The sequence below is a fragment of the Takifugu rubripes genome, chromosome 15, assembly GCF_901000725.2.
Source record: "Takifugu rubripes chromosome 15, fTakRub1.2, whole genome shotgun sequence".
Taxonomy (NCBI): domain Eukaryota; kingdom Metazoa; phylum Chordata; class Actinopteri; order Tetraodontiformes; family Tetraodontidae; genus Takifugu; species Takifugu rubripes.
The window spans coordinates 13,316,648-13,335,424 of NC_042299.1; the positions used below are offsets into that span (position 1 = coordinate 13,316,648).

Consider the following 18,777-nt stretch of genomic DNA (forward strand, 5'->3'; position numbering starts at 1 on the left):
CCATCAACGTAACGTGTAGTGATCATATGTAACCACACGATGGCGCTACTATCCTCAGTCTATTCGCACTGGTTCCGTTTCCGTCATGTTACACTATTTTTAGCTTCAAATTCAATTCAATGATTTTCTTATTGTTCAGTTTTAGGTTCATGACATTAAATTGATTAATCAAAACACATGTTTTACGCCACTGCGTCACTCTGACCGACTCCCCCTGGTGGCGGAAGATAGAGTAATCAAAAGCTGAAGCTTTTCCTGTATGAAACATTTATTACAATATAAATCAACACAAAATGATGCACAACAAAATACTCTGACCTGCTTTTATTTAGAAATGGCTATGATTAATGATGACAAAAAACCTCTTCACTGCTGACAAAGGGTGTGGATACATAAAATAATCTCAGTTCAAAGCATGTTCACACCAAATGTGCTTTTTAAAAATATTATAGGACGTCATAGGACACGTAAAGAGCCTTAAGAAATAAGGTGATTAAAAGAAAATACTTAGTGGTTGTTTCAAGCAGAAAAAAAAAACAGTTTAGCACATTTCTAATTGATGTGTACAATTAACAAGAAGCCACAATCGTCAACAGGAGAGACTATTTTTTATTAGTATGTACAATTATATCATCAAACTGTCCAGATAATACAATGACAGAGTCAAAGTAAGAATTCTGGCTCTTGCTTTATTTTCCCCCATCATGGCAAAATACTCGATAGCGTATATCTCCTGTTGGCTGAACTTTATCAATATTCTCTATTCATAATTTTCATGTGTATCTGAGGCACACAGGGAGAACATGAATAAAAGAAGTGTAGAAAACAGAAACAAAAGCTGTACTGTACTGTATGTGGAGGTATTTAGCTATTTTTTTTAAAAAAAAATCAGTATTTTCGATGCCAAATGAAGTTTAGATGTTTGGACTCGAATCAGCCTTGTGTTTGTGTGAAAGACAAAAGAATACAGGAAAAGTTAACTCATGTGCGTTTGGACCTCTGGACGGAATTGTCCAATGATGTCTAATCCTCTATTTTTGAGGAGAAAATGTGTGTGTGTGTGTGTGTGTATGTGTTAAATGTGATAAAATGCTTTGTGTCATAGTGATGTTTGTCTTTATTAAAGCAGTTTAAACTAATTTGTCACATATTTATATTTTACAGATCTGTGTGTGTGTGTGTGTGTGTGTGTGTGTGTGTGTGGGAGAGAGAGAGAACACAGACCTATTTCATATATATTATGTACAGTACAATACTGAAGGTTGCTGAGTTGTACATACATACAGTGAATACAGGGTGCAAAGATTGTGTGTGTGTGTGTGTGTGTGTGCGCGCGCGTGCATGTGGCTCAGTTCCAGATCTTAAGGAAGCTGTCCCAGGACCCAGTACACACCGCCATGCCGTCATCCGTCACACCCAGACAACTCACACGATTGTCATGGCCAGCCAGGACTCCTGCAGGAGGGACACAGTCAGACAAAAGAGGACTTGTTACTGTCGAATGTTTTCCTGCCGACTGGGAAAAAAATAACTCGTTTTAAAAACCGCACAGAACACAGCGATCCAGTGTTTACTACCTCCTCCAGATAGAACACAGAGCGGCCTGTTCAGCTGGAGACCAGTATATCTACTGGCATTTGGAAAATAGTTATTTTATTTTGACAATTTAAGCTGTTAGCAGCCTTCCTGGACCGTCAACAGGACTAGTTAGCATCAGGTTTACTCATGATCAACCACCTCCAACAAGCATCTGCACCCCTGAGCAGATCTGCAGCGAGAGTTTGACCCAGGAGGACGTGGTGAAGAACCTTTCCTCACACAAACTAAGAGACCAGTGACCTAAACTGGGCCTTTTTTTGAGAGAAGCTCACCTAGCGATGCTGTAACCCTGGGCAACAAGGCCCGCCTTCGTCCACCCACCTGCTCGGTCTCCCTTCATGGCGTCCCAGATGTTGCAGTTAAAGTCGTCATAACCAGCCAGCAGCAAACGGCCGGAGCGCGAGAAGGCCACCGACGTGATGCCGCAGATGATGTTGTCGTGGCAATAGAGGCCGAGCTCCTGGTCCGCACGCAGGTCGAACAGCCTGCAGGTGGCGTCGTCGGAGCCTGTGGCGAAGGCGCTGCCGTTGGGAAAGAACTGCGGAGAGGCACCGGAATCAGTGTCGATACCAGCAGAGGTTGGAGAAAAACCGGTGACATCATCGCGCGGTCGTGTCCTGCTTTCGGCTCTGCGTGAAGTCGATGTTCCGGCTCACCTGAGCGGCAAACATCATACTCACACAGATGGCGTTGATGTCGGACTCGTGACCCGTGAACGTCTGCCGGCACATGCTGTCCCTGATGTCCCACAGTTTGACCGAGGCGTCGCAGGCCCCCGAGACGAAGGTGCGCTGATCGGGCGACAGGGACAGGCTCATGACGTCGCCGCTGTGGCCGGAGAACACCGTGGTCTGCTGACTCGTCTCGATGTCCCACAGTGCGCTGGGGCAAAGAGAGAACGCGGGTCAAACAGAGTCCGCGCCTGAGGCCGGCCCGGACCGTGGCGGCTCACCAGGTGGTGTCTCCAGAACTTGTGATGATCTGATTGTCGTCGATGAAGCGGCAGCAGGACAGGTAACCTGACACCACATGAGACAGGTAAATCTACCGGCTGGCGTCCCCGCTCATTAAAAACCAAATGTTCCCAGGCTCCGATCCACCAGAACCAGGTAACCGGGCTCACCTGTGTGACCTGGCAATTCCCTGCTGACCCTGACGTTGCCTTCCCGAGTCTTCAGGCAGTAGATGGAGCAGATGTTGTCCAGGCCGCCGCAGGCCACGTAGTTGCCCGAGGGGGCGTACGCGCAGGTCATCACCCAGGAGGAGCGCAGGGGAATGGCGTGGATCTAGGGAAGAACATTTCTGAGTCTAAAGAAAACCAACCCTGCGAGATGAACACGACCCGGCCATGAATCCACCCCTGCAGTAGGAGACCTGCTTTAGTTTCCAGTTGGGACAGAGGCCAAACTGGGAAAGCGAATCCCCCTCTGATGAAGAACGAAGCTGAATTATTCAGCGGACTTTACCTTGTTGGTGGTGTAGCTGTCCCACACGATCAGCTTTCCATCCTGGGAGGCACTGACGAGAAGCCTAAACGGACGCAAGCAAACAACGGACGTCCACGAATGGACGCCGATTAGGGACCTTTTCCAACACATCGTGCTGCTGAATGACTGGAACTAGATCACAGTTTGATGCTCTGATGATATTTGTTGCATCTTTTGTGCGACGTTATGAGTTGTAATAAAATTGGAAGGTTCAGGAACCAGGAAGTGCATGGACAACCCCCATGTTGACACGTTTGGTGGAGACGCAAACCAGTCGGGCACCTGGAAGACTCACCTCGAGTCCGTACCCCAGTGCATGGCGTAGATCTTGGCGAGGTGACCCCGCAGGGTGCGTCTCGTCCTCATCTGAATCCGCCCGACTGGATCCAGACCAGCGGTTATCTGTCATGTGGGACAAAGTTGAATTAGCTGAACAGGAAGTAAGGTTCTGGACCAGATTCAAGTAAGAGCTGCATCCACGTTATCCATAAACAGTCCGGCGTTATTCACCTGTGTCAGGGTCGAATCGCCGCACGCTTTCCTGGCATCCTAATGGACGGAATATACATAGAAAATATCAATATCACTGGAATAAATTCCTTAAGATGAAGCTGCAACGGCCGGACTCACTCGTATCTGGTTCCGAAGCTGCTCTGCTTCCTGGCGAAGCTGCTCCAGCTCACTCATTCTGGACGTGTCCGAGGCTTCACCTGTTCAAACATCAGCCGCGTTTAGCGCCGGTGCCGCCGCACGCCGCAAAAAAGGACCAGCGGCCGGGATTAACATTCATAATCCAGGAATCCGCTTTCACCGAAAACGAATCAATTAATTATCAAATTAAGATCATTCGTTTAAAACGCGGTTTGTCCCAGATTTAAGAGCAACTGGTGGGGCGGCGAAACCTGGCAAATTTTAATCTCTGAGGCCTCTGAGCACAGCCGGTAAAAAAAAATAGCCTGACCTTGTAATCTGTTTATGGCTGCACAACCATAACAGAGAATAATCTGTGCAGACTAAGCTGCTCTCTGGTAATAAGCGACACAACCGTGCTGCAGATACTCAGCAAACACTCGCTTTTTTCTTTTTGAAGCTGTGCACTTACAGGATGTGCATCAAATCAGAAGTGTTTTGGTTTCCTCTGCAACCTGAGGTGGTGCTGGCGCACCTATAACCCCGGCGCGGCTGTTGTGCGAGCTCTGGAGCAGGCACGCGCTGCAGCTCCCATCGCGGGCTTAGTAGGAAGCAGCATTTCCTGTTTCTGACAGCTGCACGCTCAACCAGCTTCCCAAACGGGGAGTTTCCATTTTGCATTTGAGAGGCGGATCCACTTCACAGCAAAACCTATTGAGGGGGGGGGTGGATACAGCTACAGTGGGTCACGGCCCCCTCGGGGACCCGCGACCAGATGGATCACACACGGCTCTGATGGAGGCTGAGCGTGGTGCATCATGTGTCTCGGTCTCCGAGCACAGCTGCCCCCAGCCAACATCAGCAACTGGCTTCAGCTGGAGGGATGCGTGGAGAGTTCCCCTCCCCCCCCACACACATGGGAAGTTCTCTGGCTTTTTGGAGCAGAGACATAAAGGCAGAGAACACCATGGCAACTTTGCCCAGCCCAGCTCCCCGAGAGCACGGCAGAGGTGCAACATCTGCAAATGGAGGAGAGTCCAGAACCTGAAAGATAACATGGATGACACCGGGGGCTGGTTCAGCAGCTTCTCATGGTAATGCAGAGAAACAAGTGGTTTCTATGGCAGCCTGCACATTTGGAGTGGAGTTAAATAAGTGGGTGACAGGCCCCGGGCATGCAGGCTGCATCATTTACTGGCTGATGAAGGCCCTGAACGCATCGTAGATGCTGAGCTCCCAGAATGCGGACACAAGCAGAGTAATTTAGCCCAAACTGCACCATCATCTTCCTGCACATCATCATCATCAACAACATCCTGCCATCTTTACGCCTATCATCCCGGCCTACAGCGAGCTGGTAATGGGTGGCTACCTGTTAATTCTCCCGATGATTCTGCTGCTTTTCTTTAATATCGGCGGTGAAAAAAAAAAAAATCCAAACGGCGTCTCCGAAATCCCGCAGTGAACAGAACTGGACGCCTTTTCTCAGAATCAGACGCGGTGCAGAGCAGATCCACTTGAAGCTCCGTGTGTGTGTGTGTGTGTGTGTGTGTGTGTGTTTGTGTGAGTGTGTGTGTGTGTCACGATTAGGTTCCTTCAGCAAACGGGCAATCGGAGGAGGACAACACACAATTCCATTTTTCCCGATTTATCCTGGAGCTCCTGCGGGAGGAAACGGATCAGATCTCTTCTTTCTCGCCTTTTAACGCCCCGCAAACGGAGAAAATCCGCCCCGATGTGCGCAGCATGGACGGCTGTTCATTTAAACACTATTCTGTCCGTCTTACTCTGCTTTTTGCCTCTCGTCGTGACGCTGAAGCCGTTTCCTTCCTCTCTGGTTTCCTCCCCCCCTCTCCCGACTCTTCATCGGGACCATGGACAAAAAAAAATAAAGGGGTGGGGGGAAATGCCAGCTGGTAAATAAACAGTTTTTCAGCTGCTCCGCGCAATGATTCCAGTCCTAAAGTGGATCTTCTGTGTCGCTTTCCTCCCGTTTTGAAAGGCGCCCCCCTCGGCCAGTTCCTTTTTTAACACCATGGTTGAGGAACACGCAGGCGGATCATGTGGTGAGCGCTCTGACGAGATCCTCAAATCCATGTTTCCACCACACCCAGTCCCATGATCTCCCCCATCTCTGATTAGACCCCCCTCCAGGTTGATTAGTTTTATCTACTTGGATCAAATCCTGCAGGCAAGGCCGCATTCAAGCAAAGCTGCGAGGGGCCCGGGTCCCCGGGTGCCCAGGAATATGATACATATACGCACCTTTATTCTGGGGAATTCCTGGAAGCATTTTAATAAATTAAAATGATGTCTGTGTTTCTTTACAATTCCTTATTGTTTGTTTTTGTTTATGCATTGTGAGTTTTAGTGAGATTTCTGCTGAAATGTGGTCCAAACATGAGATATTTTTCCTTTTTTTTTAAAAACGGTTTATCTACCTTGTGTCCTTGATTTGAGGTGGAGGTTGAAAGGCCGAAACATTTAAAATTATGTTGCTAAAATCAGCCATTTCACAGCATCTTACTCCAGGCTGAGGACACTTTTCAGCATGGGTCCCCTTAAGGAACCATCCTGATCAGTCTTTACTGGCTGCTCACTCTAGGGGAGCTGGAGCTCTTCCTGACCCTCCCCCAGACACCCTGCAGGAGGAACTAATCTTAATTTTTTTTTTTTTTTTTAAATCTATGTCATTACAATAAACAGTTATAATAAGAAACAAAGGCCCCTCAGGTCACCCAACAAAAAAATCTTAACATGAACATCAGAAAACACAGAGAAGAGGCTGAATAGTATGCATGGGTCGGTAGAAGGTATAAATCCTGAATTTAATAATAAAAAATGTTGTAGGCAGACCTGAATTAGGGTTAGGGTTAAGATTAGGGGCTAAACGGAATGTTTCCAGGTTCCGAAGACGGTCATGCGTGTCATCTGCGAGGCAGTGACCTCTGGTGGAAAACCCTCGCCATTGCAACCCATCCGTCAATAGAAACTTTACATCAGATATTTTTAAACAGGAAATGCACACATGTGATCAACATTAGAAAGCTCCACTTTCTCGGGAGGTCAATTTCAACTAAATTATATCGGAGCATGCGTGCCGGCAATGGTTATTGTCGTGCTGGTTCTGTTATTATCACCCTCCCCTTTTGGCGGTCACATGGGCGGATTCTGCTCACCCGTGACACTTTTGAACAAATAATAAGAGAACGAGGCGTGTCATGGCTGTCGTGTTTTTATTGGCAGGACATCTCAGCAGCATCCGACTCACGGGACAGTTCTGCTCTGTCCAGCAGCCCGACGCCGCGGACACGTCTCAGCGCGGCCCGCATCCGAAGCGCCTCATCTAGAAGAACTCCTCCCGAGAGACCGGCGGAGGACAAAACCAGGGGCCGAGAAGCAGGAAGTGGAACTGTCACTGCAGGAGCCTCCGTGAGGTAAGTTTGCATGTTCGTTGTTTTCCCTTCCGGTTATGAGAGAATGGAGCCGATATGTTTTGCGCAGTTTTATGACGGGTACCGGCGGGACCACCTCCTGCCTCCAAAATATCAACCTTCCAGCGCGCATAAATGTCGCGCTGGTGCTTTGTTTTTGGTGCACTTTTACTGCACACATGTGTCACGGAAACCGGGTTTTATTTTGGTGACCGGTTTGTGCGTTAAACTCGGGTCCGCGGAACCCAAAAGGGCCCAGAGAGGGGCTCAGCCCGGATTGCGTAATAACGTCCCACAAAACAAGTCATCGTGTATTACAATGTTCTCTTTGCAAAGCTCTTAATAAATGAACATGGGATTGAAAATATATAGCAGGTCACCTGTTTCACAATATTTCTTTACTGTTGTTGTTTCATGTAACTGTGCTTTCAATATTAATATGTTGTTGTTTTTTTAAAAATAATCATCACCTGCCAACACCTATGGGATATCCTGAATATTAGACAACGTACGGTGACACATAATGATGAACAATATGTTGTTACGTAAGCCAGCTTGCCCTGGGTAAACAGGAACATCTTTTATATGGTTTCTGCTCAGTAATAATCTAATATAATTATGTTTTCCCACAGTCAGGGTTGAAATCGCGTAAAATTGTGTTAACCAATGTGTTCTACAGACATGCTGAATTAGTTCTATGATGTTTCAGCAGTATGATCACATGGGTATGAGGGGGAAAAAAGGCATCAGTCCACGGGTGTGCTCGCTTTTAGGAGCTTATGTCCCTTCGTGTCCCATCACGCCTCGTCGAGTGAGACAGTGTCGAGTGTGTTTGTGGTTCTTGTGTGATCTGACGGGGTGACGAGGACTCGTTACTCCAGCTGTAGCCTCACCAGTGAGTTCTGCTTCAGAGCGAATGCTAGATGTGTGAAAAGGATCCGGTCCAGCCGAGCGCAGCAGCGCCGACCACTGAGCCCAGACTGTAGAATCTGGCGTGCCACTGTAAGTCATATGACTGCAAACACCAACCTGGGGTGTGAGTGGCAACTTTCATTAAGGAGTGTTAAGAGTGAATAACAAAAAAACAAGTAAATTATAGGATAGAGGGGTGAACAGAACAGAGCTTCCCTTGAGGATGGAAACTGCAAAGACATGAAGTCAAATGACTCTTGATAAATAGGCGTCCTGCACTCTTAAGATCAGGTGACTACATGGAAGCGAGGCATAATCTGGACCTTTTAAACCAAGCTCGGCAACCTTCACCAAGAACCGCTCGTCACGTTATTGTGCACATGACGATGTAAAGTTTTTAGGAAGTATGAACAAACGTCACTGAATATACAGGAGGGGGATGTGGGCGTCTATATCTATATCTGTCTATATCTGTTGAACGAATACAACAAGCAGAGACGTAGTGCAAATGTGGTTATGAAGCCCCCCCAGAGGGCAAAGAATGTTGAACTGAAATGTTGAAAAGCAGAAAAGCAGAAAAGCAGAACTGCGTGTGAGAGATGGACAACGAGATAAGGTGGAATGGGCGCCTGTCAGAACCTGTCCTCGCTGGTTTCCTCTCAACAGGTCCAGCTGAAAGCATCTTCTGGGCAGCCATGTCGAACGAACGCACTCCTCTGATCACCTCGGGGGTGTGCGGCCTCGCCGTGACCTCGGCCGTGTGCGGCGGGGGGGCGAACGCCGCGTCCGACTCCAGCCACGGCACTCCGAGTAAAGATCCCCGACAACTGAACACGTTCTTCGGGGTGATGGTTCCGACCATCCTGTCCATGTTCAGCATCATACTCTTCCTGAGGACAGGTGAGTGGAGACGCAGGACGCCGGTGGACGTCCCCTGGCGGCCGACGCTGATGCGAGTTCTCTCTTCCAGGGTTTGTGGTTGGTCATGCCGGACTGTTGCAGGGTCTGTTGATGCTGGCTGTCGCCTACACCATCATATCTCTAACAATACTCTCCATCTGCGCCATTTCCACCAATGGTGCTATACAAGGGGGCGGAGCCTACTGTATCCTGGCTCCGGTCGTGATCGCCAAATGTAGTTTTAGATTGATATTTGAAGGAGCTGCATGTGAGAAATGTATCTTAAGTAATCATATAATGGTCCTGATATGTTACCGCATATCAGGGAATGATGTTAATTTCAAATACTTTATATTGTTGGCAACAGTTCTGAAAGAGGGAGCGATTACAGTAGTTTTCTTTCTAATTTTATTTGGCTTATCTGCATTAAGCAATTTGTCTTTACATAATTGCTTCACAAACCATAACACATGAAGCATAAACATGATCAAAAGATAACAAAGTTACAGTGTCGCTCTCCATTAGTTTGTATGTGATTGCAGTACCACTTCTGGCCACAAGCATACGGCTCCTTTACATTTAAAGGTCTGAATATTGGAGGTTAATTTTGGAGTTTTAGACCAAACAGCACCTTTGATTATGCAAGCTCATGATTTAACATTTCATGGCATAATTTTCTTCCATTTAGGTTTTAAACAGATGATAATTTAGAAGGATAGATTAAATGACTCGGAATGAAAGAAAATGAGGCAAACCTTTGCTGTTTGGAGATGAAGGGCTCAGCATTCTTCAGGCGGCTCTCCAGTCGTTGTTTCTTCCTTAAGCAAGCGTGAGAAGACATGATAAGTCGATCCCTGGGCCCAGAGTTTGGAGGAAGCATCGGTTTGATGTTCTTCCTGGCCAAAGTGTGCGCGTGTGGAGAGTACGTCCTGGGTCTCGTGGAGGCGATCCTCGACGTGTTCGGCTCCGACCCCGGTAAGCCCCGGCTGAGGTTTATTCCCATTTCAACAAATGCAGCGCGTCCCTTCTAACCGTCCTTTCCTGCGTCTGTCACAGAGTCCCCTGTGTCTGTGGGGGTGCGGGTGCTTCCTCAGGGTTACTGGTACACGGTGTTGTACTCCTCCGTCATACTGGTGCTGTGTCTGATCGTGTGCCTGGTGGGCGCCCACATCTACTCACGCACCGCCTTCGCCATCCTGCTGCTGATCACCGTGTCTTTACTGTCCATCTTCGTCAGCTCGGTGGTGGTCAAACGTCAGGATTTCGTCATCACCCACCAGCTATCCGGCAACCAGACCGTCCGCTACAACACCAGCTACACAGGATTTAACGCCACCACGCTGAGGAACAACCTGGCCTGTGAGCGGCAGGATTTGCCAACAGTTTAAACCACATCTGCTCTGTTTCTGTAACGACGCGGCTCTTGTTTTTTCCTTGTTGCAGCTGGTTACACTCTGGATTACAGCACCAACTCTGTCATGTCTTTTGCCACCGTGTTTGCCGTCTTGTTTACCAGCTGCACTGGGATCATGGCTGGAGCCAACATGTCAGGTGGTCATCTTACTGTCAGCATGAGTCCATCAGTATTAGTCATTTAGGAATATCTAAGGACAATGTGCACTTTTTGTCAATATTATTTATATTTCCCTCGCACCTGATCTTTCTCTAGGCGATCTCAAGACCCCGAGCATCTCCATCCCCAAAGGCACCATTGTAGCCGTCCTTTACACATTTATAATCTACATTCTCCTCTTTCTGCTGGTCGGCGCCACCTGTGAGAGGTCTGAGCTCATTTTTAAAGGCTTAATATTTCTACCGGGAGTAATAAAAAAAGGCTAAAATACATATTTTTTTCCTTCTAGAACACTGTTGACTGAGGACTATGGGTTCCTCCAGAGAATAAACCTCTGGCCTCCGTTCGTCACCATCGGGATATACTGCTCCTCGCTCTCGGCTGCGATGTGCGCCATGATCGGCGCGTCGCGCATCCTTCACGCTCTCGCCTTGGATCAACTTTTCGGTGAGGCCTGAACCGATTCTCTCCGGCGAGTTTCTGGGCACACGGACATTGTTCCTTAAGAGATCTCTGTGTTCCTCGCAAGGTTTGCCTCTGGCTCCAGCCGCAATTACGTCGCGCTCAGGGAACCCGTGGGTGGCGGTGCTGTACACCTGGGGTCTGGCGCAGGTCGGTGCACCCTCTGCCGTGTCCTTTTGTGCAAATTTTTGTTTGACGGTCGTCCTGAACTGCGGCGGGGGTGCTGTTTGTGTTTCAGTGTGTGGTGTTTGCAGGACAGCTCAATGCTATCGCAAGCCTGGTGACTGTGTTCTACCTGCTAGCCTACGCTGCCGTGGATCTGGCCTGTCTGGCTCTCGAGTGGGCGTCGGCACCAAATTTCAGGTAGTAGAAATTCAGTTCAACCAGAAGTGTTGAAGACCCTTGAACAGCTGTTGATGTGAGATCATGCAAACCTTTCAGCCTCCTCTAGTAAGAATTGTGCTCCACAGACCGACCTTCCAGCTCTTCTCCTGGCACACCTGCCTGCTGGGCATTCTCAGCTGTTTAGTGATGATGTTCGTGATCAATCCCGTGTACTCGTCCGGCAGCATCGTCCTCCTGCTGCTGCTTCTGCTCTTCCTCCACTACAGATCTCCCACCAGCAGCTGGGGCTACATCAGCCAGGCTCTGATTTTCCATCAGGTACCCCGCGGACGCACGCCTCCACAGATATCAGGCGTGGCGTTTTGTCACCGTCTCTCTCGGTCGTAGGTGCGGAAGTATCTGCTCATGCTGGACGTGAGGAAAGACCACGTGAAGTTCTGGAGGCCGCAGGTGCTGCTGATGGTGGCCAACCCCCGCTCGTCCTGTCAGCTCATTCTGTTTGTCAACCAGCTGAAGAAGGGGGGGCTGTTTGTGCTTGGCCACGTGCAGCTGGGAGATCTGGGTAATTCTCTGCAGACGGGCTGTGCTGGCCATTCACAGCTAACAGCATTAAATTATTCTTATCTCCCAATCATTTCTCCCTGTTATTTCATCTGAAGGGGATCATGAACCATTACCTACTTTCCATCTGCTGTTGGTGAATTATTCAGGAGAGAATATTTAGTGCCACTCTGGCATCAGAGTTCAAACCAGAAAAATAACTTTAGCTTCTTGTATGCTAACACGAATAACTCTAATTCTATTATTAGCAATTTGAAACTATTTTTTTTCTCTCTACAGCACCTCAAAATTCAGCCTTTTTTCAGCCATTAGGGAGATATAACAACATAATTTAACAATTTTGCGTTGTGCACAATGTCGCCACCTACTGGTTAGATACTTGATGCTCTGCTGCTTATATATTCTTGTCTTCAGAGACAGAAAAAATGACACATTTCTTTTGCCCCTTGTATCTACTTATATGGGTGTGCTGCAGGACATCTGATGGATGGTGATTCAGCCATCTGTACCGATTGCTTTTATGACCCAGTTAACAGAAGGCAGTCCTCCCTGGAACAGAGGCTGCAACATGCAGCAGCAGCAGCTCCATTTCTCCTCCTTAATCACAATCAGAACTGTCACAGCTTCGGCTGAACTAGCTTGTTATATATTACTGTTTACATTCAGTTTTCTGTATGGCTGAATGCTTTAAAGTAACGATGCACTGCAGCAGAATGCGAAGTCAAACAAAATCCAAAAATATATTCATCTTACAGTGAACCAAGAGCTGCTTAACCATAAAGTAAATCCAAGCTATTTTAAGAAAATTAAGGCTTAAAACTATACAGAGGCTTTGTGGGAATCGGTGTGTTCAATCCATCTTTTCCTGTCTCTCAGACGCGCTGCCCTCGGACCCCATCCAGCCGCAGTACAACTTCTGGTTGAGCCTGGTGGATAAACTGGGGGTGAAGGCGTTTGTAGACCTGACGCTGTCTCCCTCCGTCAGGCAGGGGACCCAACATCTGCTGCGCATCACAGGCCTCGGTGAGCACCGCCATTGTTCTCACGATGAGGTCCAGCACAGATTGTGACACTGATGCCTTTGTGCTTCTCCGAAAGGTGGGATGAAGCCCAACATGCTGGTCTTAGGTTTCTATGACAGCTGCACCCCTGAAGACTTCTTCCTCCAGGACAAGGCTTTCTGTGATGCCGCGGTGGGAGGAGGGACTGAAGGTGAATACAATTTTGGGGTGGACCTGCCTTCATTACAGGCTCATTTCCCTCCGGTGCGACATGTTGAGAGTCCGCGATGGCTGTCCCCGGAGGAATACGTGGGGATGATCTCTGACGCCATCAAAATGAACAAGAACGTGTGTCTGGCTCGCTACTTCTTCCAGCTGGAGGGGGAGGGCAAAAATAGTAAAGTGGACGGTTCAGAGAGGACCATAGATGTGTGGCCCCTGAACCTGCTCCAGCCAGGCAGCCGCGACTATCAGGACGTGTGCAGCCTCTTCCTGCTGCAGATGGCCTGCGTGCTCAACATGTCCAACAAGTGGCGCCACGCCCGAATGAGGATCTTCCTGAACGTGGAGACCAAGTCCGACGATCAGGGCTGGGTTGCGGACGAAGAGACGTTCAGAGAGCTGCTGAGGAAGCTGAGGATCAGAGCGTCGATAAAGATCGTGCCGTGGGACTCGGTGGTGCAGCGCCGCGCTCCCCCAGACGACGAGTCAAAAGGAGCCCTGTCCCAACACTTCCTGTCTGCCGTGAACTCCATGCTGATGGAGCACAGCTCCCCAGCGGCGGTCCGTTTCCTGTATTTGCCTCGGCCTCCCACTCAGCAGAGCCAGTCCCAGCAGTACCTGGCTCAGGTTGACGCCGTGACCAATAATTTGGGACCAACACTCCTGATTCACGGCGTCACCCCCGTCACCTACACTGACCTGTGAGTTTCCTTGATCCTCTGCTTTCAGTCGCTGACCAACAAGAAGAAATAAAAAAAAAAAAAAACCGCATGAAACCTGGGTGCCAAGCTGAAGTATGTGGCGCTGGTTAGGCCACTGCTGGGCACATTTTTAAACATTGCACTTGGTTTTTCCTGTTTTCATATACTTGAAGTTGGTCAAGTCCAGAAAACACATGTAATGTTCACGGGTATAAGCTCTTGTTTATGTCATTTTATTGACATAAGTAAAAAGAAATGAAACAAGGTTTGCTTCAAGAGGCCGGGATTGTGACACTGAATTCGTCGATATTTGTAAGATACGTTTGACTTGAAACAATATAGGTCACGCCAAGAAGTCATTTTGTGCTTCAGATAAGCAGTTTGCTCTCTTCTGTGCTGTATCGTTGTTTGGATGCTTTGCTCACTGTTGCCATGCGGCTGCTGGTTTCCAAAGACTTTGCTCGTGTGCGGCTGACCGTGCGTCTCTAGACTCCCCAAAGGGAACCGTTTTTTACATTTGACCTCAGAGAAGCAATCAACTGTTGTTGCTGCTGTTGTTCTTGTTTTTATGGAAAAACACTTTTGTACGATGGCTTTGCATGTTTGTCGCCTTCCTTTCCCAGATGCAGTTGACAAAAAAACAATAGAAGTACATATTAAAGGATGTAAACATGCTGTGTATTGTTTATTACTGTAATGTTGGGGGAAAACAGTATAAAACATATTTAAAACATTGCAGAGTGAGATGTTTTTCCTTCTTTTTTTTGGTTTTAACAACTCTAACATTCACAAAAACAATCCAAATGGCCCAAAACGGTTGGAAATGTTGCCCTCAGCAGGTTATTCCTTCTTTCCCCTGCACGCTTTGGCACGGCGGCCTATACGTGTGAGCTGCCTGAGGAAGAAGGATGAGGTACGAAGCCAGTCTGGCAGAAGCAGTGAGAGGATGAGGTCCTGATGAAGGAGGAGAGGAGGCGTTATAGACGCTGCAGCAGTGGACAGCGTGAGCGGCGCTGCGGCACAGCTCTGACCTGCAAGGCGTGGCTCAGGCACCCACTGGTGTACGTGGAGTGACCCACAGTGTTCAAAGCCTCGTGGGCGAACTCTGAGGCGCTTTTCACCACACGGCTGACTTCCAGAGATGTCATGCTGGTGGACACCAAGAAAGGAGCGACACACTGGGGGAAAAACATGGATGAACCAGTTTGAGGAAGAGATAAGACATCAGTGAGGGCGCACACCATGTCGCCATACGTGTCTGAAGTTACCGACCAGAGATAATAAACCAGTTCAATTGTTAAAGATGGGTTGTTGCTCAACCATAATCTGGCTGTTGTAACAGCAGAGGTATTGTCACATTCCCCCTTCTGCATTTATCCGCTTAAGTATCTTCATCCAGGTACCATTTGTAGTGTATTTTTCTTATTTCATATGAAAATGAACCCTTTCTCCTATCAGGAAGACCAGCTACAGTGGAATACGAAGGAAGGCGTGCGGCCAATGAATATTTTGTCCACCAGATGGCGCTGTCGGGTATGGTTAACAGGAAAGTACTTTTAAAAGAGGAGAACAAATAAAGAATTCCCTCATATTACAAGATTAAGACTCCAACACTATTCCTGTAGATATTACTGAAGCTTATTAATATAAATTATATTATACACAATGCAGTTCTTATTAACATCTATACTATTTTACCCTAGATTTCCATAGTGGTTCATTTTTGTAGGTTCACAGTGATTCATATATCTTAAAATACTAGTTTACCTGGACAGTAATTCCTTTTGACTTGTATTCAGCATGCATGCACTCCGAGAAACATAAAACAAACCTCTGAAAAAAGAAAAACGTAGTTATGGTGAGGAATGATGGGGTGGGGGGGGGGGGGGGTGTTGAATAAGTGTCTGTGTAGAACTAAAGGTGATGTCTGGAGGAAAATACTTTAGTGGATGAATAAAGGGACAGCAGAGGCTGGGGGTGGACGCCAGCTTCAGAAGACATATTGATGATCAGCCCCGTCCCCCTATGGAGGTGAGAAGACAAATGCTATCAATCATTTGTCTGCATGCAGGGCTTTGGATCGCTGCAGCTCTACCTTTCAAGCATGCCTGGAAGAACCAGTCTGGTCATCTGAGTGGAGGGAAAAGTGTTTTATACAGGGCAATAACCAAGAGAAGGAGAGGTGACTGATGCTGCAGAGTAGGACGTTTATCATCCTCCCTCTATCATACCTGAGGGACGGACAGCATGTTGCAGTTGACAATTTGAGTGATTTTCTAGTGATAAGAAACAAAATGAGGGTCAGAATTTTGCTTGCAAGTCAAAAGCGGTGTCGGCGAACAAATACGAACCTGTTCCGCGTCAGGAACTTGTAAGAAATAAGCAAAACATGTGCAGTACATCATCCCCACGTTGTTTACTGTTGAAATCAAGGACAGACACCTTCGTCGGTGGGCCACATTTCTCTAGAATTCTAGATTTTTATTTGCTTCTTCTGTCTGCTTACCCAGAATTCCAACCTCCAGTCCCTCCAGCTGTTCAGCAACAACGGGATAAATACTCTGGCCCTCTGTGAAGTCCACTTGAATGGTGCGCGTCTCTCGTCCAAACCGATCCTCTGCAGGACACACAGGTACAGTAAATTGGGCAATGAGATGGAGGGACAGCAGAGAAAAAGGCGTTGTTGTTGTTGTTGTTGTTGTTGTTTTACTCACCTATCTCTTTAGCAACAGCTTGAAGCTTATTGCGGCACCTGCTCACTAAAACAATGTCCAGGCCTCTTCGGGCTAGCTGGAGACAGACGGACAGACAAACAGGCGGACGGACGGACATTTGTCTTATCATTACAATTGTTTAGCTGTTAACAGGTCAGGACTCATAAGTATAAGAAATAGATGTATAATGACAGTAATTTGGAGCGTTACCTCGGTGGCGTAAGCTTTTCCAATGCCAGATGTGGCACCAGTGACAACTACAAACCACAGAGGAAAAAGCAGAGGCGTCAGAGCTTCTGACATTAGCAATAATCATCACCACAAGTCTTCGTCTTGGGCAGATGTCTCTTTTACCTGCCCATTTCCCGTAGCTCCTCAAGTCCACTTGCCAAAACGCTGACAAAACAAACTGTCTGAATCCGCACCAACACCTCCACGCCAGTTTGACCAGCTGACAAACTGCGACCAGTCCCCCGATGAAGGCCAACAGTCCAGCTGAGGACATCCTGCAGCAGAGCTCCGACCTCAGGAGGCTGCACAAGGAGTGCAGGAAAAAGGTGCAAACTGTAATTCTGTACTGAAGTCCAGAGACACCTTTTTATGTTCCTCCCATGCGGCTCCGCCCCTCGGCGTGCGCTACTGTCATGAGGGTCATTTTGGGTAACGCAGCATACCCTCATTACAAACCATCTTCAGCTCCCATCCAAGTGACCACAGTGGCTAGAACAGTGTGAACTGGTTAATAATCTGAAGGTTAAACACGCAAAATTAATGAAAAAAAGAACGATACGGTCTAGATACTCTGCTCTCACATTCATAATTTGTATCACTGTTTCTCCTTATCAAAATAAAGGTTTTTTTTCCTGACAAAAATGTTCAGATCAAAGTAATTTTATCATTTCGTGCATTATCACAATGTGACTGTTTTTGACCTTTCTCTCTGCTTAAAGCCGTTTTTAGGCACAGGTTTCTTTGTAGAAAGAGGAATTTGGTTGACGTTGAAGACAGAATGACGTAAACACTGACATCACCAACAGTGGCAAGTAAAAACTCCCTTTTAACAGGAAGAAACCTTAAGCAGAACCAGGATTATATGGGGTAAGATGAAGCTTCGTGGCTCCTGTGTTTATCAGACGGAGTCCTGATGACGTCATTATGATGTCCTCAGGACCATGTTCTCAGGTTTCTATGAGATATGATAGAGTAGTTTATGACAGCTCGTCCATGTCCACACTTAATCACAGCACCGAGTTCCTAATCACCAAAAACCAAAACACAATTAGAACAGATAAATAGAACAGCTTAAGATGACAGTAGTTCTGATAGTTCCAATCTTGAATGGCTGCAGAAATTACTGTGCGAGTTGATAAATGACCACTGGTTTGGATTAAATGTCATGATCAGATTATTTTTGTGTTCTGTGAATTAGTGAAATTATGAGGAAAATCTGTTTCATAAACCCTTTAATATAATATAAAACGGATTTTTAAATGTGCTGTTTGACCAAGTTCCTCTTCTTATAATGGGTTTATTAACAGAATCATTGCTAACAGGACTATAACAAGCAAACTACTGTAGGTTGGTATTCCTTTTACCGGGACCAATGTCAGGCCGGGCTATGACCTCTGACCCCTGAACTATATTCATCATTTGATAAAAGTAGACACTATGTGGGGGTGAATTTGTGTGTCGTGAAAATCAAATAATTTCAGCATGATGATGTGAATTTAAACTGTGGTGTGACAACATAACGCATTTGTAAAATCCATAACTGACTATTACATTGGAGTAACCTTTAATATGAGAAAAAGAAAGCAAATAAGAATGGAAACCAGTAGAGGGCGCTAATGGCGCTCAATTAATACTCTAATAAGAATAAGAATAAATGTGAACTATATTTCTCGATGACTAAAAGCTATTGTTTGACAACAGAATGTTACCCCTCACTTTTATATAAATAGTTCTTTACCTGGAGGACAACAGAACTCTGTTTGTGTGACATTCACAGGGGAGTGAGGTCTGCCAGAGGTCAGCATTAAACTGTACTGCCTCTGAGGTGCTTCTGTATTGATCCTGATTCAATCTCTGGAAACACGCACATGCCCTTTTTTTTAAAGCAGTCATATTTCAAGTCTGGGCCCTTTTGACGCAGCACGAGTGTCTAAACTTTGACAGGATGCGCCGAAGAACCATCTGGAACGTTTCCTCGGAGAACTCTCCCTGCTTTTCCTCCAGC

The 18,777-nt window shown here is 47.1% G+C and overlaps 3 protein-coding genes across 4 annotated transcripts; 1 reads left to right on the forward strand and 2 right to left on the reverse strand.

Annotated features, from left to right (window-relative positions):
• Positions 1 to 250: 250 nt before the first annotated feature.
• On the reverse strand, positions 251 to 5,856 carry gnb2 (guanine nucleotide binding protein (G protein), beta polypeptide 2). 2 transcript variants are annotated; one of them, XM_011611538.2, is made up of 10 exons: positions 5,504 to 5,856; positions 3,717 to 3,796; positions 3,597 to 3,635; positions 3,382 to 3,488; positions 3,066 to 3,129; positions 2,723 to 2,885; positions 2,552 to 2,618; positions 2,280 to 2,481; positions 1,921 to 2,137; positions 251 to 1,455 (listed from the first exon to the last, which is right to left on the reverse strand). In XM_011611538.2, the coding sequence occupies exons 2-10, from the start codon at positions 3,771 to 3,773 to the stop codon at positions 1,349 to 1,351; spliced, it is 1,023 nt and encodes a 340-aa protein (XP_011609840.1). In that variant the 5' UTR covers positions 3,774 to 3,796; positions 5,504 to 5,856; the 3' UTR covers positions 251 to 1,348. The 2 variants fall into 2 exon arrangements, with proteins under 2 accessions (XP_011609840.1, XP_003971180.1); XM_003971131.3 differs by having other exon boundaries at positions 5,089 to 5,855.
• Positions 5,857 to 6,898: 1,042 nt separating this feature from the next.
• Positions 6,899 to 14,563, forward strand: slc12a9 (solute carrier family 12 member 9). The gene is made up of 14 exons (XM_003971235.3): positions 6,899 to 7,153; positions 8,729 to 8,962; positions 9,033 to 9,167; positions 9,800 to 9,937; positions 10,019 to 10,321; positions 10,406 to 10,513; positions 10,632 to 10,743; positions 10,825 to 10,982; positions 11,065 to 11,147; positions 11,236 to 11,360; positions 11,468 to 11,660; positions 11,730 to 11,904; positions 12,780 to 12,926; positions 13,002 to 14,563. The coding sequence occupies exons 2-14, from the start codon at positions 8,758 to 8,760 to the stop codon at positions 13,829 to 13,831; spliced, it is 2,712 nt and encodes a 903-aa protein (XP_003971284.1). The 5' UTR covers positions 6,899 to 7,153; positions 8,729 to 8,757; the 3' UTR covers positions 13,832 to 14,563.
• A 58-nt stretch (positions 14,564 to 14,621) lies between these two features.
• On the reverse strand, positions 14,622 to 17,141 carry hsd20b2 (hydroxysteroid (20-beta) dehydrogenase 2). Its single transcript, XM_003971236.3, has 11 exons — positions 16,896 to 17,141; positions 16,752 to 16,798; positions 16,542 to 16,617; positions 16,334 to 16,444; positions 16,179 to 16,246; positions 16,059 to 16,103; positions 15,923 to 15,957; positions 15,769 to 15,850; positions 15,595 to 15,660; positions 14,859 to 15,005; positions 14,622 to 14,781 (listed from the first exon to the last, which is right to left on the reverse strand). Exons 1-11 carry the CDS (start codon positions 17,044 to 17,046, stop codon positions 14,668 to 14,670), a joined length of 942 nt encoding a protein of 313 aa, XP_003971285.1. The 5' UTR covers positions 17,047 to 17,141; the 3' UTR covers positions 14,622 to 14,667.
• Between the last annotated feature and the right edge of the window lie 1,636 nt (positions 17,142 to 18,777).